The 25,286-nt window shown below is 42.9% G+C and overlaps 1 protein-coding gene across 1 annotated transcript in view; it reads right to left on the bottom strand.

Annotated features, from left to right (window-relative positions):
• Positions 1 to 25,286, bottom strand: part of LOC126190908 (synaptic vesicle glycoprotein 2A-like) — a 188,471-nt gene that overhangs the window by 28,193 nt on the left and 134,992 nt on the right. Inside the window, exon 11 of the mRNA XM_049931538.1 lies at positions 5,380 to 5,507. Coding sequence (XP_049787495.1) covers positions 5,380 to 5,507 — 128 coding nt within the window. The remainder of the gene's footprint in view (positions 1 to 5,379; positions 5,508 to 25,286) is intronic.

Here is a 25,286-nt window from a genome sequence, read left to right as displayed (position 1 = left end):
AAATGAAAAAAAACGTAGTATCCTGTGACTACATATTAATGATCCACTGTTGGTACTGGCCAGCTGATATAAATACCGGGGCGTAACACTTTGTAGGGATACGAAATGGAATGATCACATAGGTTCAGATGTGGGTAAAGCAAGTGGTAGACTTCACTTTATTGGTAGAATACTGAAGAAGTGGAATCAGTCCACAAAGGAGATTGCTTACAAGTCATTCATGTGACTGGTTCTAGAATATTGCTCAAGTTTGTGGTGTGTGGTACATGTACAAAATAGGACTATCAGGGGATATTGAATGTATACAGAGAAGGGCAGCACAAATGGTTACAGGTGTGTGTTTCATCAATGTGAAAGTTTCACAGATATACTAAAGAAAAGCAAAGTGTCACAGAGGTACTGAAGAAACTGGCAGATTCTTGAAGATAGATGTAAACTGTCCTGAGAACGTCTACTAATAAAGTTTCAAGTACTGGCTTTAAATAACAGCTCCAGAAATATACTACAGCACTCTACAAATCGTTCACATGGGACTTTGAGGATAGGATTATAACAGTTACAGCATGCGCAGTACACCCCAATAACCGGTACAATGAGATGTACGCCTCTGCCAAGCATTTCACAGTGGTTTGCAGTTTGTAGGTGTAGAATGTTGCCCTCAGCAAAGTTCATCTTCGGTGTTTTCTTGCCCTTCCAAAAATGATTTGTGCCACCAAAAAACTTCTGCTCTTGATAAGGAATGTTCCCCGTGAGTCGCATCAACTTTTCAAAGGTCACACTTGTGGATTCCCAAGTTTAACACAAAATTTGATTGCATAACATTGCTCTAAATTCCACAGTACATTTTCATGTCACACAACGACTTCACTGATGGCACTTCCAAACATCACATGATAGCTGTACAGAGCTGAAACTCAGGCTGAACTTCTGGAAGGGATGAACACATTGGTCTACATGAGTAGAATGACACTGTATTGCCAGAGTGATCACAGTGTTGCCAGTCTTATTATTTTTCTCACACACCTTGGAGGATGGTGGCATGACGGTAAACATTGTTGCAGCACATATTTGTTAATAGGTGGTGCCTTCAAAGGTGAAGCAATTGTGAGTGAGTTTATAGTCGCCCACTCTGACCGAGATGGAGGTTGTAGGTTTGGAATCATTCGGGCCTTGGGAAAGGTAGTGGTCAATAGTGTCAATGCCATGTGCATTAGAAATGTCAGCATAAACAGAGGTGGCGTCAATAGTGAGGAGTGGGCTATTGTGTGGTAAAGGAACAGGAACTGTGCATAGTGACTGGAGAAAATGGTTGGTGTCTTTTATATAGGAGAGGGTAGGTCACAGGTAATAGTCTGAAGGTGTTGGTCTACAAGAGCAGAGGTTCTATCAGTGGGGGAACAGTAACCAGCCACAATGGGGTGTCCTGGGTGGTTGGGTTTATGGACTTTTGGAAGCATGTAGAAGGTAGGAATGCGGGGAGTGGTAGGGGTGAAGAGAAAGACAGACTCAGGGGAGAGGTTGTGTGACGGGCCTAAGTATTTGAGGAGAGAGTGGAGATCCTGTTGGTTTCTGGAATGGGTCACTTAGCAGGATTTGTATGTGGATGAATCTGACAGCTGGTGGAGTCCTTCTGCCAGCAATCCCTGTGGTTCAAAACCACAGTGGTGAAGTCTTAGTTGGCAGGTAGGATTATAAGATCAGGATTAGTGTTTAGGTGGTGGACTGGTTCTTTCTGCAGATGTAAGGGTAGCTACCATGTTGAGGGATCTGGAGAATGATGGTGAGGCAAGGTTTTAGTTTTAAAAATTCTGGAATGTTAACGGGGATGATTTGGGGGCAGTGGGGATGGATCGCGGTTGGATGGAGGAGTGAACTGAGTCGGGCAATGTTCCAGATTAGTATTGGGTTGAGTCCGACTGGTAGGATTAGTGAGGAAAAGTGTTTGCACTGTAGGGACCAGGAGGAGGAGACAAGGTCTTTAACAAGTCCTGCATGACTGAATTCAGTAGTTGGGCAAAAAGTAAGACCATTGGAAAGGACTGATACTTCTGTGGGATTAAGGCTTTTGGAGGAAAGGTTCGTGACTGTGTTTTGGGTCTGTTTAGGTTCTGGATTGTGTATAGCGGTAGGAGGGAGTTTCTGAGAGTGTGGTACATGCAGTAGGTCTGCAAGGCAGGGTTTGTCAGCTACGAAGGGACATGGGGAAGTTTGGAGGTTGTTGTAAAGGTGATGAATAGTGGTAGTCCAATGTGAGAGCAGCAAGGGAACAAGTTGGTGAGTTTTTTGAGGTGTCGTTGTGCGTGTTACTCTAGTTCCTGAAGGGCAAGAGATTCAGTGTGAGAGACAGGATACAGGGATTTAGGATTGCAAAGCAGGGTAATTTTATGGATGGAGAGGAGTTACTGCAAGGTGGTTTGGGCCTGATTTTAATTTTTTTGCAGGACTAGTTTGGTGAGGGCTGAGGACTGGCAGAATATGAACAGATGGAGGTCATCATGAACAGAAGGGTTGCAGCTGGAGATAAGTATTTTGGGGGATTCAATGAGCCAGGCAACAATGCAGGAGCAGTATGTGGGACTGGGTTCTGGTTAGTATAATGTAATCGACCATCAAAGATAAAGAGTTGAGGTAAATTCATGATTGTATTATGTTGCCAGAAAATGTGCTTAATTTATTAATTTAATTATGAATATGTTCTTTTATGATAAATAATGAACTTGTTTAAGATGTTAAATTATATATATCTATCTTTGGAGTTTATAAGGTCAGTAGATCAAAGAAGCTAGCTAGGAAGTGGGAATGTCTGCAACTTCTGGACACATGTTGGCTTGCCCACCACTTCTTTTTCAGTCTTGGAGAAAGGCGGATGTGTTTTTGTGACAAGTGAAGTATAATGGATTTAGATTATCAACATTGATAGTGAAAATGGTTTAGTTCCTAACAAAAAGTACGAATAAATATAATTTTTAGCTGAAAGTATTTCCAATCTGGTGGAGTTTATTTAAACAGAAGATAACCCAGGCCATGCTTAATGTTGGAAAGATTATTTTGTAGACAAAGAAAACTATGAAACCCCCCTAGACAAATGGGATATGCAGATATTGGGTGTGTAATCTTTCAGCAACTACTAAAAAAATAATGCGTGCTGAAATTGTGCTAGGACTGGTCGTATTATTCCCATTCAAAAACACGTGGTGAGAGTGTTGTCCTACCACACTATACTGTGTAAGATTCTACAAACAATTTTTCAGTTATCTAAGAAATGAGTAAGATAACAACTATTACACTAGGAATAAGGAAACTTCTCTGTGTTGGTGCAGATGGAAGCAGCGAGGATTCACAGTGGAGGATAAAAATACATAAAATTATGTGCAAAAAACTTACAAAAACACACAAAATGTGTGGGAAAAAGGACAGAGTGGATGAAATATGGGGAAACAACATGAAACCTGAGGGAGTAGAGCTGACAGTGAAAGGTGGAAACAAACTGAAATCAACATGAAAACACAATGAGATCAAAGAGAAAAATAAATAAAAAGAGAATAATGTGGGATGCAGGTCAGTGGGTGGATATGTATGAAGAAGGGGGACAGAGGATGTAACAGGATTAGGAGAGGTTGGTATGTGTGTACTGGAATAAGAGAGAAGAAAGAATGGTGGGTGGTAGGGGGGTGAGGGGGAAGATGAGGTAGAAATACAGAAGAGTGAGGCAGAAAGAGTGTTCAGTTTGAAAGCTCAAGATTAATTATATTGGTGGGGGAAATGTGGGACATGAGATGCTGCACCAACAGCCAGCACAGTCATGAAGCCATAAGTTATGCACAGACCACACTGTTGATACAGTGTGGCTCGTAAGTCAGAGAATGTGGTGTGGTTTGGAAGGTGACAGGAAAAATACAGGAAAGAAGAGAAAGAAAAGGATGGACACTGAGTAAAGTAATGTGTTGGAGAAGAGAAACAAAGAAAGACAGCACTGGGTTGGAGAATGGAAAAAAAACCGTTAGTCAAAATCAAACAATGGAAAATCCAGGAAAAGGATAGACTGTTCCTCACCATACAGAGCATTGAGTCGCAGACAGACACAACAAAAAGCCTGCTAAACACGTGAGCTTTTGGCCAAATGTCTTGTTCTAAAGCAGGCAACCCATGCAGATTTATGCAAGCAGAACTCACACATACGACCACCTCTGGCCACTCAGGCCAGACTGTGAGCAACTGCATCTGGTGGGAGAAGTAATATAGATGTTAGGGATAGGGAGGAGGCTGGTATGGGATGGGGAAGGGATAGCAGGGTGGGGGTGGGGGTGGGGGACAGTAAAGTGCTGGTTGTGGGAGCATGAATGGACATGCTGGGGACAGGATAGGGCTGCCAGATGTAGCCAGATGGTTTGACAGAAAGCAGTGGGGGGGAGGGGGGAAGGGAGCAGAAAAGGAGGGAAGTAGGGGATGGGGAAAAATGAGACCCTGGGTGAATTGGTGGAATAAAAAGCTGTGTAGTGCTTGGTTTGGGAGCAGGGAAGGGGATGGTTGAGAATGGGGAGGGGGGGGGGGGGTTGTGGGAATGTAGGTTATATTACAGGGAGTGTTCCTACCTGCACAGTTCAGAAAATATGGCATTAATATAAAGGATCCACATGGTGCAAGCTATGAAGCAGTCACTGAAGTGACGAACATTGTGTTGGGCAGCAGAATTTCTTGTGGGGAAAATGAACCTTCAAACCTTCAGAAGGCCATAAGCATTCAGTCAAGGAACTGTTGGTTTTCCCCCTGTATATTAACACAAATATCATCTTGATCATACTCTGGTAAATATCACTTCAGCCAACTGCATTAAATGACAGTCCTAAGAATATTGTTTCTGCCATCTCGGGAGGCACATGAAGATGTGCAGAAAACTTCGGTCTCAAACTTAACTCTAAGAAGCAACACATGATCCTTATATTGGACCAAAATTTGATTAGTTAACATTTTGATGAAGCAATTCCTGCCATACTTCTTGATGATCCCTCAGAGAGAGGGAGAGAGAGAGAGAGAGAGAGAGAGAGAGAGAGAGAGAGAGAGAGAAGAGAGAAGAGAGAGAGAGAGAGAGAGAGAGAGAGAGAGACCTTACACTACATCCTGTAGTTGGTCTGCCCACCTCTCCTGAACCATGTTTTCCTAAGATTTTCTTTATTTGTTTTTGCATTAGTTCTAGGGTCCTCCATCATAATAATCAAACCTTAAAGTGTGGCTATAAAATAGCAATTTTAGCATTAGTTGATATTTGTTAGTAGTGCTTTTCTGCATGTAACAAATAACATTTTGAACTTAAAATGATTAACTGATCAGGCAAGTAAATATTTCAGCTGAAACCTCTAGTATTGTAGGATGAATACTTACTCAGTACTAAAGCAGTCAACAGGGAAAATGGAGCTATACAGTCAATTGCCAGCAAGTATGGAAATGATAAATTTCCACTAAAAGCTCCCAGTCGACTTGACATTGTATTGAGACTCATTGCCATGGACCTGAAACAGTTATATAGAATTTATTACACTTGTTAAACAAATTACATTTGTCTTGTTGTATTACATAAATAACATCACCTTCGTTAAAAATATTGATTTTAGTATTATTGAAAGTTGAGTACTATTAACACTGGTACCTGATACTGGAAGGTTGCTTTCTTTGTATGTACTTCATAAGTAGAATGAATGTGAAAATCAGTAAATATGTCTACAGAAAGCTACTTGTTGGGGATGGCATCATCTGCTAAATACTTTTATTGTCATCTTTACAGAAAATGAATATGTACTATTCCACATTCTGTAAATTGAGCAAATAATTGTATTTATGGATGACTTAGGTCGCTCTTGACACTAATTATACTATAGATTTGTCTTTTGCATTCATACGAATTTTGTAAAGACAACATTATTGGCATCTGAATTCCATCTGTGGTACTGAGAGAATCTGCTAACTGGGAAGTGAAGTGAAAGATTAACAATTAACTCCTAAGAGAGTGGGTGCATTGCTGTCTCAGTGTTAGCCCCACATGCAAGCACTAGTGTTGGATAGTCCAGCACCAGGGTACATAACTGGTACAATTGCTGAGCAGTAGACATATTCTTGCAGGCTCAGGAGAGTCTGACACTCAGTGCTCATGGAGAACAGCTTCGACAGGCTGTACAACATTTAACTGAGCAATAACTTGCAAGCTGTAAAGTTGTTGGTTTGGCAAAGAGGTGTCACTGATATCAATGAAATTTTGTTCCAGCTATGCTGATACATGCTGTGCACTAAAGTAAATCAAGTTCCAACACAGTCTACAGCATCATTTTGTTTATAAAGCATTGTCAAATAGTCGTTTTGTGTGTGTTCCTTTAAAATGGATAAACAGGAACACTGTACCATCATAAAAATCTTGGTGTAGTTTAACATAAAAAATAATATCTCAAAAGTTAATAGAAGGGCTGTAGAAAGTGTGCACCTTCTTCTAAGAACAGTTCTTGTTGTCATCAATGTACAACCATTTCGTTGAGGTACTGAATGATTGATAATCACATAAAAGCTGCATTCAGATGAGTCCTCCTTCAGAGTTAAAAGAATGTACATCCATTTGCATGATTATATCTAAAAACAAAGATTATGTAACTTACCAAATGAAAGCATTGGTATGTTGGTAGACACACAAACAAACACAAAAAATTCAAGCTTTCGCAACCCACAGTTGCTTCATCAGGAAAGAGGGCAGGAGAGGGAAAGACGAAAGGATGTGGGTTTTAAGGGAGAGGGTAAGGAGTCATCCCAATCCTGGGAGCGGAAAGACTTACCTTGGGGGAAAAAAGGACAGGTATACACTCACACACACACACACACACACACACACACACACACACACACACACACACACACACATCCATCCGCACATATACAGACACAAGCAGACATATGTAAAGGCAAAGAGTTTGGGCAGAGATGTCAGTCGAGGCGGAAGTACAGAGGCAAAGATTTTGTTGAATGACAGGTGAGGTATGAGCGGCGGCAACTTGAAATTAGTGGAGGTTGAGGCCTGGTGGGTAACGGGAAGAGAGGATATATTGAAGGGCAAGTTCCCATCTCCGGAGTTCTGATAGGTTGGTGTTAGTGGGAAGAATCCAGATAACCCGGACGGTGTAACACTGTGCCAAGATGTACTGGCCGTTCACCGAGGCATGTTTAGCCACATGGTGATCCTCGTTACCAACAAACACTGTCTGCCTGTGTCCATTCATGCGAATGGACAGTTTGCTGTTGGTCATTCCCACATAGAAAGCTTCACAGTGTAGGCAGGTCAGTTGGTAAATCACGTGGGTGCTTTCACACGTGGCTCTGTCTTTGATCGTGTACACCTTCCGTGTTACAGGACTGGAGTAGGCGGTGGTGGGAGGGTGCATGGGACAGGTTTTACGCTGGGGACAGTTACAAGGGTAGGAGCCAGAGGGTAGGGAAGGTGGTTTCGGGATGTCATAGGGATGAACCAAGAGGTTACGAAGGTTAGGTGGACGGCGGAAAGACACTCTTGGTGGAGTGGGGAGGATTTCATGAAGGATGGATCTCATTTCAGGGTAGGATTTGAGGAAATCGTATCCAGTCCCGGAAAGTATCCTGTCACAAGTGGGGCACTTTTGGGGTTCTTCTGTGGGAGGTTCTGGGTTTGAGGGGATGATGAAGTGGCTCTGGTTATTTACTTCTGTACCAGGTCGGGAGGGTAGTTGCGGGATGCAAAAGCTGTTTTCAGGTTGTGGGTGTAATGGTTCAGGGATTCAGGACTGGAGCAGATTCGTTTGCCACGAAGACCTAAGCTGTAGGGAAGGGACTGTTTGATATGGAATGGGTGGCAGCTGTCATAATGGAGGTACTGTTGCTTGTTGGTGGGTTTGATGTGGACGGATGTGTGAAGCTGGCCGTTGGACAGATGGAGGTCAACGTCAAGGAAAGTGGCATGGGATTTGGAGTAGGACCAGGTGAATCTGATGGAACCAAAGGAGTTGAGGTTGGAGAGGAAATTCTGGAGTTCTTCTTCATTGTGAGTCCAGATCATGAAGATGTCATCAATAAATCTGTACCAAACTTTGGGTTGGCAGGCCTGTGTAACCAAGAAGGCTTCCTCTAAGTGACCCATAAATAGGTTGGCGTATGAGGGGGCCATCCTGGTACCCATGGCTGTTCCCTTTAATTGTTGGTATGTCTGGCCTTCGAAAGTGAAGAAGTTGTGAGTCAGGATGAAGCTGGCTAAGGTAATGAGGAAAGAGGTTTTAGGTAGGGTGGCAGGTGATCGGCGTGAAAGGAAGTGCTCCATCGCAGCGAGGCCCTGGATGTGCAGAATATTTGTGTATAAGGAAGTGGCATCAATGGTCACAAGGATGGTTTCCGGGGGTAACAGATTGGGTAAGGATTCCAGGCATTTGAGAAAGTGGTTAGTGTCTTTGATGAAGGATGAGAGACTGCATGTAATGTGTTGAAGGTGTTGATCTACGTAGGCAGAGATACGTTCTGTGGGGTCTTGGTAACCAGCTACAATGGGGCGGCCAGGATGATTGGGTTTGTGAATTTTAGGAAGTAGGTAGAAGGTAGGGGTGCAGGGTGTTGGTGGGGTCAGGAGGTTGATGGAGTCAGGTGAAAAGTTTTGTAGGGGGCCTAAGATTCTGAGGATTCCTTGAAGCTCTGCCTGGACATCAGGAATGGGGTCACCTTGGCAAACTTTGTATGTAGTGTTGTCTGAAATCTGACGCAGTCCCTCAGCCACATACTCCCGATGATCAAGTACCACGGTCATGGAACCCTTGTCCGCTGGAAGAATGACGGTTGATTGGTCAGCCTTCAGATCACGGATAGCCTGGGATTCAGCTGTGTTGATGTTGGGAGTGGGATTAAGGTTTTTCAAGAAGGATTGAGAGGCAAGGCTGGAAGTGAGAAATTCCTGGAAGGTTTGGAGAGGGTGATTTTGAGGAAGAGGAGGTGGGTCCCATTGTGACAGAGGACGGAACTGTTCCAGGCAGGGTTCAATTTGGATAGTGTCTTGGGGAGTTGGACCATTAGGAGTAGGATTAGGATTATTTTTCTTCGTGGCAAAGTGATATTTCCAGCAGAGAGTATGAGTGCAGGACAGTAAGTCTTTGACGAGGGCTATTTGGTTGAATCTGGGAGTAGGGCAGAAGGTGAGGCCTTTGGATAGGACAGGGGTTTCAGATTGGGAGAGAGGTTTGGAGGAAAGGTTAACTACTGAATTAGGGTGTTGTGGTTCCAGATTGTGTTGATTACAGTTTTGAGGTTTTGGGGGGAGTGGAGCTGTTAGTGGGAGATTGAGTAGATAGGTAAGTTACATCATCTTTGATTTTAGATATATTTTTCCCACGTGGAATGTTTCCCTCTATTATATTCATTTGCTTGGTTACATTGTCATGGCTAGGTACATTATACCAGCACTCCAGCTCAGCTGGCTGTATCGGTTGTAATGGTGAGGGAAGAAAGTAGGTGGAGAGTGGGAGGGAGGATTGGGGGACGAGTGGCTGATAGCTTCGAGGGAGAGGCAGCAAGTGCACTGGATAGGAATGTGCCACTTGTGAGCTCACTCTGGAGGAGTCAGGGGGCTGTGTGTGAGGCACTGTGACATGGAAGAGTAGGCTGGGAGAGGGGAATGGAACAGATGAAGAGGGAGACTACCAAGAGAAGGGCACGAGTTCTCTATCTCCTCCAGCCTCGTCCTGTCCACTCCTCGATGCCACTGTATTCTGGAATGCCAAAGTGTACTTTTTATTGATTGCCCTGTAAAGAATAAAACAATAACTTGCAAATACTATGCAAGTATAATGGGCAAACTGGATGACAAAAAATCAAGATAAGATCTGCTTAACAAATAGAAAAAAACCTGTTTTTCAGCAGTACAGTGCACCTGCCCACAAAGATGCTTTGGCAATAACTTGAGTAGATGGAAAATAATTTGAATCAAGTGAAAAGATTATGACAAATGTAGAATAGGTTTTTGCAGACCATTTGAAACCTACTCCAGACAAAGAATAAAATATGCTGAAATGAATGTGCATATTTGCCTAAGGAGAGCTGCCTCTTACTGAGAGGCTTTGAGTTTTCAGTATCCTCATATATTGTGTCAAAATTGTGTTGCAGAAAGGGTGCAGTATTTACCAATATATTGTCATTACATACGTCTGCTTTTATAAACCATGCCAATTGATTGCACAATTTCAATCTTTATGGAACTATTCTCATGCCTGTTGTAAGAAGTCACACTGTAACTTCAGAGTCTTCCTTATGTGTGCTGTGCTAGTATATCCATCAGGTGCCAAAATTCAGTCAAATATAAATTCAAAATTTCTCCCCAACAACAGAATAACAGATAATTTGTGCACACTGAGGAGATAATATGAGTCACTTCCAGCTTCCCTCGTCCATTTACTTGAGATGACATACAATATTCTCACCAGCATCTTTCTAATTCTAGAATACTGCTACATCTATGGCTATTATCTGCAAGCCTCCTTATGGTATGTGGCAGAGGATACTTTGTACACCACTGGCCCCACCTCCCCCCTTTGCTGCTCTAGCTGCAAATGGTGTGTGGGAAGAATGAGTATTGGGAAATTTCCATTTTAGGGTGAATCCCTCTAACTTTAACTTCATGGCCTTCTCATGAGATATAAATAAGAGGAAGCAATATATTAGTTTACTGTAGTAGGAATATACATTGTTGGAATTTTAACGGTAAACCAAACTGGGAAACATGCCTCTTCTGTAGTGTCTTCCACTGGAATTGGGAGATCATGTCGATGACACGGATGCAGTTACTAAAAGAGCATATATAAACACATGGCTCGTCATTGGACCCTCTCTCTTTCCTCTATTGTTGATCATTTCTGGCAATGGCACCAGTCTGAGGAGCAATACTCAAGTGTCACTGAAACGAGGGTTTTTGTAAGCTACCTCCTTTGGGAGTGGACTTAACACCCAGAGGATTCTTCCAATGGATCTCAGTTGGGTCTCTGTCTTCTCTACAATTATGAAGAGCATCCACAAAGTAAGTTCCTATGGCATCCAGAGATGGCACCAGTAGTCAGATAGGAATGCGCATGTGCACGAACTGAGGGGAGGTATGTGTGAATAATGCTGTTCAGTTTCAGTCTTGTGATGGCAGTGGTTACTACACAGTGCTAGGATAAAATGGCTGCTCTGATACTGTCTCCCACCAACTGCGAGGTTTTTGCAGTTACCTGATTTCTGGGCACTCAGAAGCTGATTTTTGCATGCTCAGAAGCAATCTCCAGCAGACACCCACCACCAGTTGTGCCATGTGTACGTTCATGACATTATGAATGACAGTACAATCAGATGACAGTGGCGGCAGTTCACAGAAGGATGAACCGATATTCATGAAGGCCTTAGTGGCCGACTATCTCTGGTAATGCTAGATATGATGGAAAGTGTGATGAGCAATTTTTCAAAAGCAGCACTTCACAATTTCGGAACTATTGAACGAAATTGTCTTCCAGCGGCTTGAGTTTCATAAAGTGTGTGCAATATGGGTGCCAGGGAAACTGACAGATGAACACGAAACCAAACATATGGCCGCAGCATTGACTTTCCTACAGCATTACTCGGAAGAAAGTAATAGTTTCTTGATTGTATTGTCTTTGCGGATGAAACATAGATGTTGCATGCCACACCAGAAATGAAACAACATTCCATACATTGGCAGCATAGTGGCTCACCTGTCAAGGCCAAACTCAATCAGACAGTCACTGTCAAAAACCTCACATGCACTGTCTTCTGGGATTGATGTGGTGTCCACCTGTGCAAGTTTTTATTGTGAAGGGAGGCCATAAATGCTGATCGGTATTGACAGACATTGCAAAATCTGAGGAGAGTGATCCGGAACAAGAGGCATGGGATATCAACAAGAGGCATTATGCTTGTTCATAACAATGCCAGATCCCCTACAGCCAATGCCACACGAAATGTGTCAAATCAGTTTGGATGGGAGATCTTGGGCCATCCATCCTACAGCCCCAAACTTGCCCCAAGTGGCTTTCATCTTTTTCATGTAATGAAGTGTTTTCTGGCAGAAAATGTTTTCACAATGATGCTGAGGTGCAGACTGAAATGACTTTGTGGTTCTGGACATTAGTGGCACACTCCTATGACACAGGCATATAATTGACAGTACTCCGTTATGAAAAAAGCATCAACAATTGTGGTGACTGTTGAGAAGTAGCCAGTGAATCTATGTAGATATTACAGTAAATACTTCTTACTTAGTGATGATTTTATTTTCTTTATCGGTCATTGGAGCTTACTTTCTGATCACATCTCATAGCTACACACGTTCACTCCATGTTAAATCCCTCTGTAAGCATATTTCCAGATATTTAATGGATGTGACTGCATCCAGTGATTCTTCAGAAATTATGTAATTACACAATAAAAAGTCTTTCTGCCTATTTATGTGCAATAAATTACATTTGCTTATGTTGTGTATCAACTGCCAATCCTGCATCGTGTATGAGTCCTCTGCAGGTCTTCGTGCCATTTGTTACAAGTTTCTAGCATTGTGCCCTGTCTATAAACAACTGCATCATACATGAATAACCTCATGGAGCTTCCAACAGTATCAGCTAGCTCATTATTATTAACAGTAATGTTCCTAAAAAACTCCCTCAAGATACACCCAAACTTACTTTCACATCTCACAAGATTTATCTCTGTTAAGAAAGACATTCTATTTACTATTTACTAGGAACTCTTCAGTCTAGTAACAAAGATGTGCTGATATTCTGTACACTCATGTTTTATTCATAATGTGACAGTGTAGAATTGTATTGATTGCCTTCCAGATGTCAACCTTGGCGCTGGTATCTGGGTCTCATGGACAGACAGAGCAAACTGGATTTCACATGATGATTGTTCATGGAATCAATGTTGATTCCTACAGAGGACATATTTGGAATCCAGAAAGGTCATAATATGTGAGCATACAATGAGTTCCATAAATCTAAAACACACTGATTTCAATGATACAGACTTATAACTATGTGTGTTTGTTTGATGACCCTTCTTGAAAATGGGAATGATCTGCACTTTTTTTCCAATAACTTGGAACACATTGTTTCCTAATGACCCAAGGTAAACAGGTGTTAGAAAAGAAACTGTACATAGATACTCTATGTACAATTGTATAGTATCTCATCAGGTCCAGTTGCCTTCCTCGGTTGAGCAATTTTATGAGAGTTGGAACTTAAATAGTGGCAGCTACTTATTCACAACCAATACAAAAGAGTTACATGTTTGCACCTGTTACTGTCCTTCAGAGTAGTCACCAGCATTGTGTAGAACCCATTGCCAGCGATGTGGAAGGCGTAGTATACCTTTAGCAGAGCCTGTTCTGTTGGTGGTGCGAATGGAGCGGTCTACTACCTGTCAGATCTCTGGAACAGTTCTGAAGTGAATGCCATGAAGTGGTTCCTTCATCTTTGGAATAAAATCAAAGTCACAAGGACTTAAGTCACCAGCGACCAGCTTTGCGAAGAAAGCGGCGACACTTTCTGCGCAACCCACCCATCATTTTGCATGACAAAGCGCGGCCGCATACAGCGCAAGCTGTGGCTGCTCTGTCTGGTCGATGGGACTGGGAAGTACTGTATCATCCACCATACTTCCCGGACTTAAGTCCTTGTGACTTTTATTTGATTCTGAAGATGAAGGAACCACTTTGTGGCATTTGCTTCAGAACTGTTCCAGAGATTCGACAGGCAGCAGACCGCTCCATTTGCACCACCAACAGAACAGGCTCTGCTAACAGTATACTACGCCTTCCAAATCGCTGGCAACAGGTTCTAAACAACGCTGGTGACTACTTTGAAGGACAGTAACAGGTGAAAACATGTAATTCTTTTGTATTGGTTGTGAATAAATAGCTGCCACTATTTAAGTTCCAACCCTCATAGTTAATTTTTATAGTGCAGTCATTTACTTTTATATTTGTCATTATGGCATTCATGCACTGTTAAGAGGAGGAACCATTGTCTGATCTTCCTCAAAGAAAAGCATTTGGAAAAGAGAATTTAGTGTTTCTGCCTTTTCTCTGATATCCTCTGTTTCAATACCATTATGGTCGCTGAGTATCTTTACAGATGGCTTTGATCTGTTGTCTCTGAGGAGTAATTCGGGTTTCACTGTGGGCTCTTCATGAGCTATCAACTTCTGCATCTGGTGCAGAAGGCAATGGATGCAATAGACCACTAGGATTCTTTGGAGTTGTCTTCCTGGTCATATGCTGTGATTTCAACAACATGTGGCATGGCAGGTTCATCTTAAACTTTTTTAGTCAGTAGGTCCCAGTATCACTTGTCTGTGTCTATCACACATACCCAAAGGAGGAACATTTCAAGTGTGCATCAATATAGGATCACTTTGGGACATCTCCAAACCACAATTGCAGCAAGTCATGCAGATGCAGCAAATCACAGGCACCCCATTGCTACAAAATCCCATGAAAGTGGTATCAGTTTGAGGACCATCAGATCCTGGCACTTGAATACGAAAGCCACTGTGGTGCCAACAGATGATGAGCAGATCTGCTGGTAAGATAATAAGGACATGAAGGATAAAAGAGTCAAAGGGATCATTCCAACTGACAACCAACTGAAATGCACGAAGCATGGAGTGAACAAAATGGCAGAAGAGACTGTAAGGTTTCAGGCTTAATTGCAATCAGGACATACAAAAGAAGGCCTTGCAAAGATTAAACAGTGTAAGTGATTAAACAGAGATGCACATGGTGAACAGAAAGTTCTTGTATCATATACCAGTGAAGACAATGGCAAATGTATCAGTCTCCAAATTTTATTCTGTATAAACTTCACCTGCTTGGCAGTGTCTTGTTAGCAAATGGGTTGTAATGGCTCTTGTGATTCATGACATGTGTGTACCCTGCCATCAGCAAACCCAGGTGATCTTTCATGGTTTAAACATTCAATGGCAATGGTCTAGTGGCCATGCTTATATGTAAAATCAGTGATTTGCACTGAGTAGAGGAGCATGTGCCACATTGTGGCTTCTGTACACCATAATGAATGGTTGGTCCTGGATGATATGATTGTCCATTAATTGTTCTTATCAATCATTGGAATGGAGAGTGATTTGCTTTACTGTAACCCTTCTATCCATGGTTGTTTCTCACTTACATCTGAAAATGTCACATGCATGCACATTTTCCAGGTAGTCCTATGTGTGGTACCAATGTTTCTGGCCTAGTTTCACTTTGGCTTGCAGCACTACGTATTTCATGGTGTAAGACATGACAAAATATTTATTTACCACCCTCTCACTAATCTTTACACCTGTAGACAACATTGTCTAGCCATGGTCATTAACAGGTGGCCATGATTTTCACACTTGACACAATGTTGTGAAAAAATCCGAGCACATGCATGACATCAGAAAGTGTCCCACACATCTGGTACTCACAATCAACTGAACTCTGATAACAAGTCTTGCCACCAGCTCTGTACCTGACTGTCACACTGACATCCTCTACAAGGTGTGATGGCATCTCAGTCACTTGATATGTTGAACTATACTATTAACCAAGGGGAAAGCAGCAGGTATTGTTAATTCAGTTTCTTTATGAGTGTACTTCTTAAATGGATAGTGGTGTGGAAGTAGGGTACTAAGGTGTACTAGAACAGGGCTTAACAACTGGCCGGTTTTGAGCGCGAGTACTCGCATCTGCTCAGGCACGTGCTCGCGAGCAGGTGCAAGGTTCCAGAGTAGGGAGGGACGGGAAATGCGCATGCACTTTTGAATAGGGCTGCAGCGTGCCTATTGAATTCGCGCCGACTGTGTAACGTTTAAAGTACAGTACTACGATCAGCTCTAACAGTCACTTCGCTGGTTAAGAATCATGTCAAGTCGCCATCGTGTAACCGCAACCATGCTTTCGCAGTTCAGCCCCCATTGGGATCGTGCACAGGAAGTTATTAAACTTAAAAGGAAGCTATCCGAAGAAGATCTGGACGATGAAGAAAAATCAACTGAGTCAGCTCGCAGAGTGAGTTACAAAATTGCTTTGCTTTTAGCAAAATCCCTGTGCCCCTTCACTGATGGCGATTTAATAAAAAAATGTTTGGTAGTTGCAGCGGAACATTTGTGTCCATCTCAAGTTGAACAGTTTCGGATTGTGCGATTATCTAACATGACCATTATGCATAGCATACAGGACATGGCAGACGATGTCCAGAGCCAGCTTGCAAATATCTGTAAAGATTTTATGGTGTATTCTCTAGCTCTGGACGAAAGTGTAGATATCACTGGAACAGTGCAGCTTTCCATATTTATTAGAGGTGTTAATAGAGATCTTCAGGTGAAGGATGAAATCCTCGATGTAGTTGCCATGAAGAACACTACAACCGGAGGTGATATTTTAAGTAGTGTTGAAGAAAGTGTTGAAAATATAGGATTGTCATGGAATTCTTTAGTTTCAGTGTCTACAGACAGTGCACCAGTGATGACAGGGGAAAAAATCAGGTTATGTTGCGCTGTTGAAGGAGAAAATGCAAAAACTGACCATGCCGAATGAAATAAGGGTCATTCACTGTGTGATCCACCAGGAAAACTTATGTGCAAAGAGTATCACTCCTAAAAATGTGATGAGTGTTGTTGTTCGTACAACCAATTATATAAGGAAGCATGGACACAGGTAATTTAAAAGCTTTCTTGAGAATGTAGAAAGCCAGTATGGTAGCCTGCCTTATTACAGCGAGGTCCGCTGGTTTAGTCATGGTGTATTATTAAATCAATTTTTTTGCCTATTAGATGAGACAAATATGTTCATGGAAAAAAATAACGTGTGTTCCTGAATTGAAAGAGCCTTCATGGAAATGTGATCTCGTGTTCTTAGAAGATTTAACTAGTCATCTGAATACTTTGAACATTTCACTACAAGGTAAAGATCTGCTAATTACTTATTTCATAGATCAAATACGAGCTTTTACAATGAAATTGACACTTTGGGTGAATCAGCTGGAAACAGGAAATCTAGCTCATTTTCCTAAATTATCAACCATGCAAGATGTTCACAAAGACTGAACGTTATTCACATAGTTTAGTTGCCCTTAAGGAAGAATTTGATCAACGCTTTCAAGATCTGACAGCACTAGACAGTGATTTTGATCTGTTCTCCTCTCCATATTCAGCGAATATTAAGAGATTCGTCCTGAGCTGCAACTAGCAATTATTGACCTGCAGTGTGACAGAGAATAGAGAGACAAATTTCACAACAAGAAAAACATTTTGGAATTCTACAGACACTTCCCTCAGGATAGATTTCCTCGTTTGCACAAACTGGCGGCTACGATAATATCAATGTTCGGTTCCACGTATGTTTGTGAACAACTGTTCTCTGCAATGAAATGTAACAAGACGCACCTGAGAAAAGCATTGTCTGATCGAAATTTAAACTGCATGCTGCGCCTACAATGCACAAGAACAATTATTCCAAACATAGAAGCAATTGTAAAGGGCAAAAAGTACAAGATAACCAAGAATCCCACACTTCAGTGACATCTTTTATTGTGTAACAGTTCACAAATTAATACGAATGTAGAGGCGTACACTAAGCTAATAAAATTATGTGGCACGTGTACGTTCTCCTTTATTTGTTTCATTTGTCGCAATAATAATTCGTGTGTGATATCCCTACAGGTGGTCATGGATTTACATTGACTGGCGGCAGCTGTTGTGTGCCCCACGTGACTCTCCCCACTCTCCGCTCTGGTCCGGTAGTGGGGGTAGCGTGCTCGCGCTGCTCCGTGCTCGCGCCTTGCTGCTCACAGCTTGCTCCGCGAGCACGTATGTTGTGAAGCCCTGTACTAGAACCACTACCAAATGTTGTATGACATGGTTGTACATGAATTGTTTTATTGCATAGAGTGAATTTACTGAGCTTCTGCACTATTACAACTTCAAGAATGCACTTCTCACCTCTTCCAAAGGTCCTCTCCTTGGGATGTCACAGAGATTTTGACCTCTCAAAGCTCTCAATGTTCCCACAGAGTCTCCGCAGGGAGTGCGGAGCATTTTGGGTTGAATTGATGGCGAATGATGGGCAAGATCGTCAGACTGACTGCGATGTGGCAGATGCGTGAGCAAGACACAATGAGACTGTTCCTCATTAAAGCGTGTGTTGGATGGCTGCCATACTACAGTGGTAAGCTCATGTGGGGCCTCCAGCATGCATAGGAGTTCATTGTATGCGACGAAGGGGGAGTTATGTGTTGGCGAACAGCATACAAGTGATATTGCACCAGGTGTCTGATGTGGCCATAACACCATTCAGAGATGACGTCTGGCGCAGGTGACAGTGACAGTAGCTCTGTGAGCAGCTGATACGTCATGCTGGTAGCAGAGGCAAGGTTGTAGAAATTGCTGTAGTCTCTTTGTCTAGGTTGGAATTTGTGGTCTAATGTCCATCAGGAGTGCAATGTTGTCATCCTGCAGAACCCACACAGGTTTGAACCTCGCAAGCAACACAGTTGTTGGTGTGCTTTACACTAGTACTTTGAATGTCTATTTGCCACAGAACAGCACTTTGTGAGGCTTTTTGTGTGGTGGCTGGAAGACTGGGTGTATGGTGTCATCATGTACGACGGTCACTCCAAAAGAAATGCACACTTTTTTTTTTTTTTAATCCATCTTTTATTCTACACATTTGAAAGTTTTACAGTGTGTAGATACATGTTTAAGGACAATATTTTCATTTCTCCACATAATTTCCATCCCTCTCAACTGCCTTATGCCATCTTGGAACCAGCGCCTGTATACCTGCACGGTAAAATTCTGGACCAACCTGTTGGAGCCACTGTTTGGCAGTGTGCACAAGGGAGTCATCATTTTCAAACCTTGTTCCACGAAGAGAGTCTTTCAGTTTCCCAAAGAGATGATAGTCACATGGAGCCAGGTCAGGACTGTAAGGCGCATGTTTCTGTGCTGTCCATCCAAGTTTTGTGATCGCTTCCATGGTTTCTTGACTGACATGTGGCCGTGCATTGTTGTGCAACAGCAAACCATCCTGCTTTTGCCAATGTGGTCGAACACTACTCAGTCAAGTTTCTTCAGTGTTGTCACATATGCATAAGAGTTTATGGTGGTTCCACTTGGCATGATGTCCACAAGCAAGAGTCCTTCGGAATCAAAAAACACCGTAGCCATAACTTTTCCAGCAGAAGGTGTGGTTTTGAATTTTTTTTTTTTTCCTTGGGTGAATTTGCATGATGCCACTCCATTGATTGCCTCTTTGTCTCTGGTGAAAAATGATGGAGCCACGTTCATCACCTGTCACCAATTCTTCCAAGAAATTCATCTCCACCATTCTCGTACTGTTCCAAAAGATTGCTGCATACCGTTTTTCTTGTTTCTTTGTGAGCCACTGTCAACATCCTGGGAACCCACCTGGCACAAACCTTTTTTAATGCCAACAGTTTCAGTATTCTGCAAACACTTTCTTCCCTTATCCCAACATAGCGTGACAATTCGTTCACTGTGATGCATCTGTCAGCAGTCACAAATTTGTTAACTCTCTACACTCTCTGGATGTGTGCAGTACAAGGCCTGCTGCTGTGAGAACAATCCTCAATATTGCCATGCCTGCTTTCATCACGTAACCTGCTTGCCCACTGACTAACTGTACTGCCATTGACAGCAGCATCTTCATACACCTTTTTCATCCTCTTGTGGATGTTTCCCAGTGTCTCGTTTTCACAGCACAGGAGGAGATACTGTGACAGTGCCACTCACGGGAACAGGTTGAACTAAGTTTGAAAACAAGTGGGAAGGATGTATCTACACACTGTAAAACTTTCACACATGCAGAATGAAAACAGTATTTTTACAAAAATAGTGTCCATTTCTTTTGGAGTGACACTTGTATCATTATAAACTAACAACACTGGAGGTCCTTATGAACAAAGACTTTTGTTGCATGTATGGTATGTTGGCAACATATACATGTTCTGAATATGCCTATGAACCTGGTCTACTAATGTCAGCAGGTCAGTGTGTGTTGCTTCAAATGTAGGCTGTGCAAACTCCGTGGGAAGCAATAGGATTTCACTGTGTAAGATCTCAGCAAGTGATGCTTGGAGGTGACATTTACGTGTTGACCGAATACTGAGGAGCAACCGTAGCAATGCCTTGGACCAGGACCTACTGTGGCACATCAGAGCTGCTTTTGGAATCCTGTGCCACCTCTCAACAAGCACATTGCTTCGGAGATGGTAAGATGTGGCATGTGGGCAACTGGTACCACACAGGTGGCACAGGGCTGTGAAGAGGAAGGACTCAAACTATGAGCCCTGGTTTGTGGTGATCTGTTCTGGAATTCCAAAGTGCACGATCCACATTTCTGTATAGGTGTGCACCATCATTTCCTTGTGGTGATCTGTTCTGGAATTCCAAAGTGCACGATCCACATTTCTGTATAGGTGTGCACCATCATTTCCACTGTACTATCATGGGTAGGTACCACCTAGACCCAACTCAACGTTCTATCAGTAACTGAACATAGGTACCAGAAACCTTCCAATGGAGGAAGAGGTCCCAATGTCGATATGTACATGTTGGAAACGTGCCTTGGGTATAAGAAAGTGCTTGCACTGTGGCTGGGTGTTTCGGCTAGCTTCACTTTGTTGACAGACTAGGCAGCCCATGTAGAATGCCTGCTGTCTAGTTTAACCCCATGCCACATGAATCTGTCTGTGACCATGCATGTTGATGTCCTGATTTCTGGATGGCTCAAGGTTGTGTAGGCTGTTGAATACTTCCCATTACATACTGAGTGGCACAATGGTGCATATCCTATCTTGGGATGCATCACACAGCAGTGTTAGCTTGATATTGGGTAAGATTCGACATCTGATCCAAAGACTGGTCATTGTATCTGTCATGAGATTGTCAATGGAAGGGTTGTTTACTCGCTCTGCAGCTGTAAGTTCATAGTTGTATTATAATGAAATTTCACTGATCCATGAGATTGCTTTACACTCTCATGAGCGTTTGATGTAACCTTGGATGTGGTGGACATCAGTAGTGCACTGCGAAATGAGGTCTAAGTGGTGCAAACAGTGTGTACTGAAGTCTTGAAGAGTGTTCTCGATTGCGTCCACAAGTGCCTTTTGGTCAGTGTAAACCATTATGTTGCGTCCTTCGATGTCCTCTCAAAAATTTTTGATCATTGCGTATATCGTGATCACCTCACAATTGAAGGCAGACCTCTTAGACTGGGTAGGTGTGAGCTTCTTGGGGAAGAATGTAAGTGGTTGCAGTTTGTTGTCAACGATTTGCTCCATAAAGGCCCCCACTGTGCTGTTGCTAGCATCTTTGGTAATGGTGAGTCTCGTGTTCAGGTCGGGATGGGTGGGGTGACAGCATCTGGAATACTTCTTTCGCGCTTGCCACCCATTCGACCTTTCCCTTGCCAAATTGTCATTTTCAGCTGACACATCTGTCAGCAGCAGCAGCAGCAGCAGCTGTGTGTGGTAAGTTGCATGGGTAAACAATTAGTGTGCGAAGGAAACAATGTAGGTCACAGTACATCTCTGGTGGAGGCAGGCCCTGGAATATACATACGTTTAAGTTGAGGCTTAGCCTTCTTAATGAAAACACCTTCTTCACAGAGAGTGGCTAAGACCTGCTCTAAATGAACCAAGTGGTCTTTGAGATAGCTGGAGTAAATCAAAATGTTGTCTAAATACCTGTAGCTGTTGGGAACTCAGGGGAGAAGCCTATCAATGAATCACTGCCATGTTTGGGCTGCAGTCTTGGAGTCAAATAGCTTATACAGGTACTCAAAGAGTCCAAATGGCATAATGATGGTAGTTTTTGAAATGTCATGTAAGTACATCGGAACCTGCAGGTATGTGAGGTTACAGTTGATGACAGTGAATAATGTGGCATCAAGTGTGTAAGTAAAATCTTGTGTGTTAGTAACTGATAGTAGTCATGAACTGTCCTGAAATTAAAGGCCCCTGTAATCACCACAGAGCCTTAAGGTATCATGTTTTTTCTGTACAAGTTTGATCTCAGAGGCTGTCTGACGGTCGCACGATCCCCACTTGGAGCAGTTCATAGGCAACATTCTTTGCAATCTGCAGACCTGCTGGATAGAAAGGGCACAGTTTTTGACAGCTGGGTAGAAGTTCTTTTGTAATGATGTGGAATGCTGTACCTTTAACCATACATGTGAGTGCTAGGGAGCGGGAGGTGGCAGTAGCAAAAGCACTGTTTGTTAATACTGCACATTGCCTTACACTGATGTGGGCATGACTGTTGTCTTGTGGTGGCGGGGCAGCTCCTTTGTCATGAGCATTTGATGTAACCAGCTGCTGTGAGAATTAAGGACTGCTGATGGTCACACACTGATATAACTGCTGCAGCAATGTTTTCGACCCAGCACGTAAGCAAAGAATTCTCTTGTCATAGATCTTGTGATTGTGACTGACATGTGAAAATTCATTGATGTGCCATTAGGATTTAGGTTTACTGTGTGAGTGCAGTCATGGAAGGTTTCAGCACAGAAGTTATTGAACTCTTGTCATAGATCTTGTGATTGTGACTAACTCTTGTCATAGATCTTGTGATTGTGACTGACATGTGAAAATTCATTGATGTGCCATTAGGATTTAGGTTTACTGTGTGGTGCAGTCATGGAAGGTTTCAGCACAGAAGTTATTGAAAATGTGACATTCTGTAGGGTCATGTCAGTTTATAGATGGGAACGGTGTGATGACACCATCCGAATGATATACTGTCATATGCTGTGTGAGCAAGGTTTGCACAAATCCAGCGAAAGTTGACAGGAATATAGAAAGTCAGTTCCCAAGACTGGCTCTGTGATGCCAATTACACACAAGGCCCCCTGATGATTGTTGCTAGGCAAACAGTGACTGATGTCATGCTGTATACCTGGATCTCAGCATCAGTAGCTGAATGTGGGTATAAGGTCAACATTGGATGAAACTTGCTGTGCTAATGATGGGAGTGAGCTAATGTCTGAGACCATATCCAATAAAAAGTACATTTGGGTGGTGAGGTCAAGGATGAAGAGACATACACACAGTGCCGTTGGTGGAGTGTCCTTTATCTGTGTGATACCAGAGTGACAGAGATGAGTTTAGTCATAAAGACAAGTCAGATCATCTGAATTGGTCAGTGGCTGGCATTTGGGTAGTATCTGCAGAGGGTGTGGCACTTATGTGCGGCTTGCCCGAAGTGGTGATGAAACCAACAGACTGAAGGTTCAGCACCGGTCATATCTGTTAATGTGGCAGCTGCCTGCTGTGAAGGCATTGGTGGTTTAGATGGGTGTGGCACTGGCAGGGGGTGCCATGTGGCACTGCCTTCTTCATCAGCTGTCGCAGAAGTTTGGCACACTTCAGGTGGTGTGGGGTGCACCATTTACTGCGCCAAGTGGGGGGGCATTTGAGCACTATTTGTTACTGATGTGGTTACTATTTATGACTGAGGACAGATGGTTCACAAGCAGGAGTCGCTGCTCAAGTATTTCTGCAGCGCGCATTATCATAGCAAGCTGCTGGTCAGTTGCCAGGTTGATGAGCCACAGGGTCCACAGAGCTGTGTCGGATAGTAGGTTAGTACCAATGCTAATTCATAGATGGCAATGGTACTGTGGTTTGTCAAGTTGTGAATGCTGACCATACAGTGCCTCGCAAAGTTGTTGTTCAGAAAGGCAGGAAAGTTGGTGTAGGAAGGCTGTTTTAGCTTAGCAATCTTGTACTTGTTCATCTGTGGACGTGCCAGGATGATATTGCTGATCAGCTCTGCCTGTTTGCCCAGATGACAGAGGATATTTACATATTTTGGGGTGTCATCGAAGATTTTGGATGATTTGAAAACACTTTTAGCAGTGGCAAACCACAGTGCTGGGCGATCTTTGTCAAATGGAGGCTGTGTGAGGTAGTTAACACTCTGCGAATGTGAACCTGTGGAGCCCATGTGTGTGAGTTTAGTGCAGGTGATGATGTCACCACTGATTGCTCGTAAAATGCCCCCTGGTGTGGCATTATGAGATGTGGCAGTCCGAGGTGATGGCACATGGGTGGCATGAGCCTGGTGGGAATATTACTCAGAGAGCTTTGGGCTTGTGCAGCACTGGTTGTCAGAGAAGTAACTTGTGTGCCCTGATTGGTATTCATTGTGTGGGATAGTGTGGTTACTGGCCAGTAAAACTGATGCACAACTGGTTGCGGCAATGCGGAATGTGGATGCTAGTATCCGGAACATGATGTGGTAGCAGCGGTGGCACAAAACCAGCAATTGCACCATATTATGGTAGGCAATGACACATTAAATTGTTTGTGGGGACACGGACTGATCTGATCTTTGGTGAACTACTGTGTAGTATAGTCAAGCTGACAGTGGTCCATAATGCGCAACTGGTTGGGTGGTAATGGGATGCAATTGTTTGTAATTCAAGTGCAGCATTGCAGACACAGGTAACAAGACAATAGCACATGAACCGTGTTGGATGGCACGCTGATTTGTCACACTGTTCAAGTGAACATCATCCACAACACAGTGTATTAAGCATGCGGCACATGGTAAGATGGCTGCCGATTGTTTGTTCAACACATTGGGTCATGCTGATGTGGAGTGCGGGTGCTCGTATCCAGTATGTGGCTCAGAGGACATGGAAGGCACAAGATTTATACATGATGTATAGTGCGGGTGATTAAAACACCTTTCTATCAGTGTATCCACCTTGAAATCTACTAAGAGGTCCATTGTTGAGAATCATCATTGACATTGTTCACTGTCTGTGGGATCATTGTGGAGATTAACAACACTCTCAGTGTGTACTATGCGATTAGCAAAGAAACAACATTGTTTTTCATTAATTGCTCACAAACTGCTGATGTAATCCAGCATTGGTGCGATGGTTGCTGTAGAATGTGTTTACCACATTGTCGTGGTGCGATCCAACTGAATATCACTGAATAGAGAAATGTCGCATATCCAGAGGAAAATGCAGGGTCACCAATGTGGAACTGTGGTAGTAAAAAATACTAGGACCACTACCGAATGATGTATGACACAGTTATACATGAATCATTTTATTGCATAGGATGAATTGATCAAGCTTCCACACCATTACAACTTCAAGAATGCACTGCACAGCTCCTCCAAAGACAGTCTCCTTGGGACTCCAGTGATGTTTCAATCTCTTTAAACTCTTGATGTTC

Source organism: Schistocerca cancellata, chromosome 6, assembly GCF_023864275.1.
Source record: "Schistocerca cancellata isolate TAMUIC-IGC-003103 chromosome 6, iqSchCanc2.1, whole genome shotgun sequence".
Classification (NCBI taxonomy): Eukaryota; Metazoa; Arthropoda; class Insecta; order Orthoptera; family Acrididae; genus Schistocerca; species Schistocerca cancellata.
The sequence above is the reverse complement of the archived record's forward strand: the minus strand, read 5'-3'. Positions and strand labels throughout refer to the sequence as shown.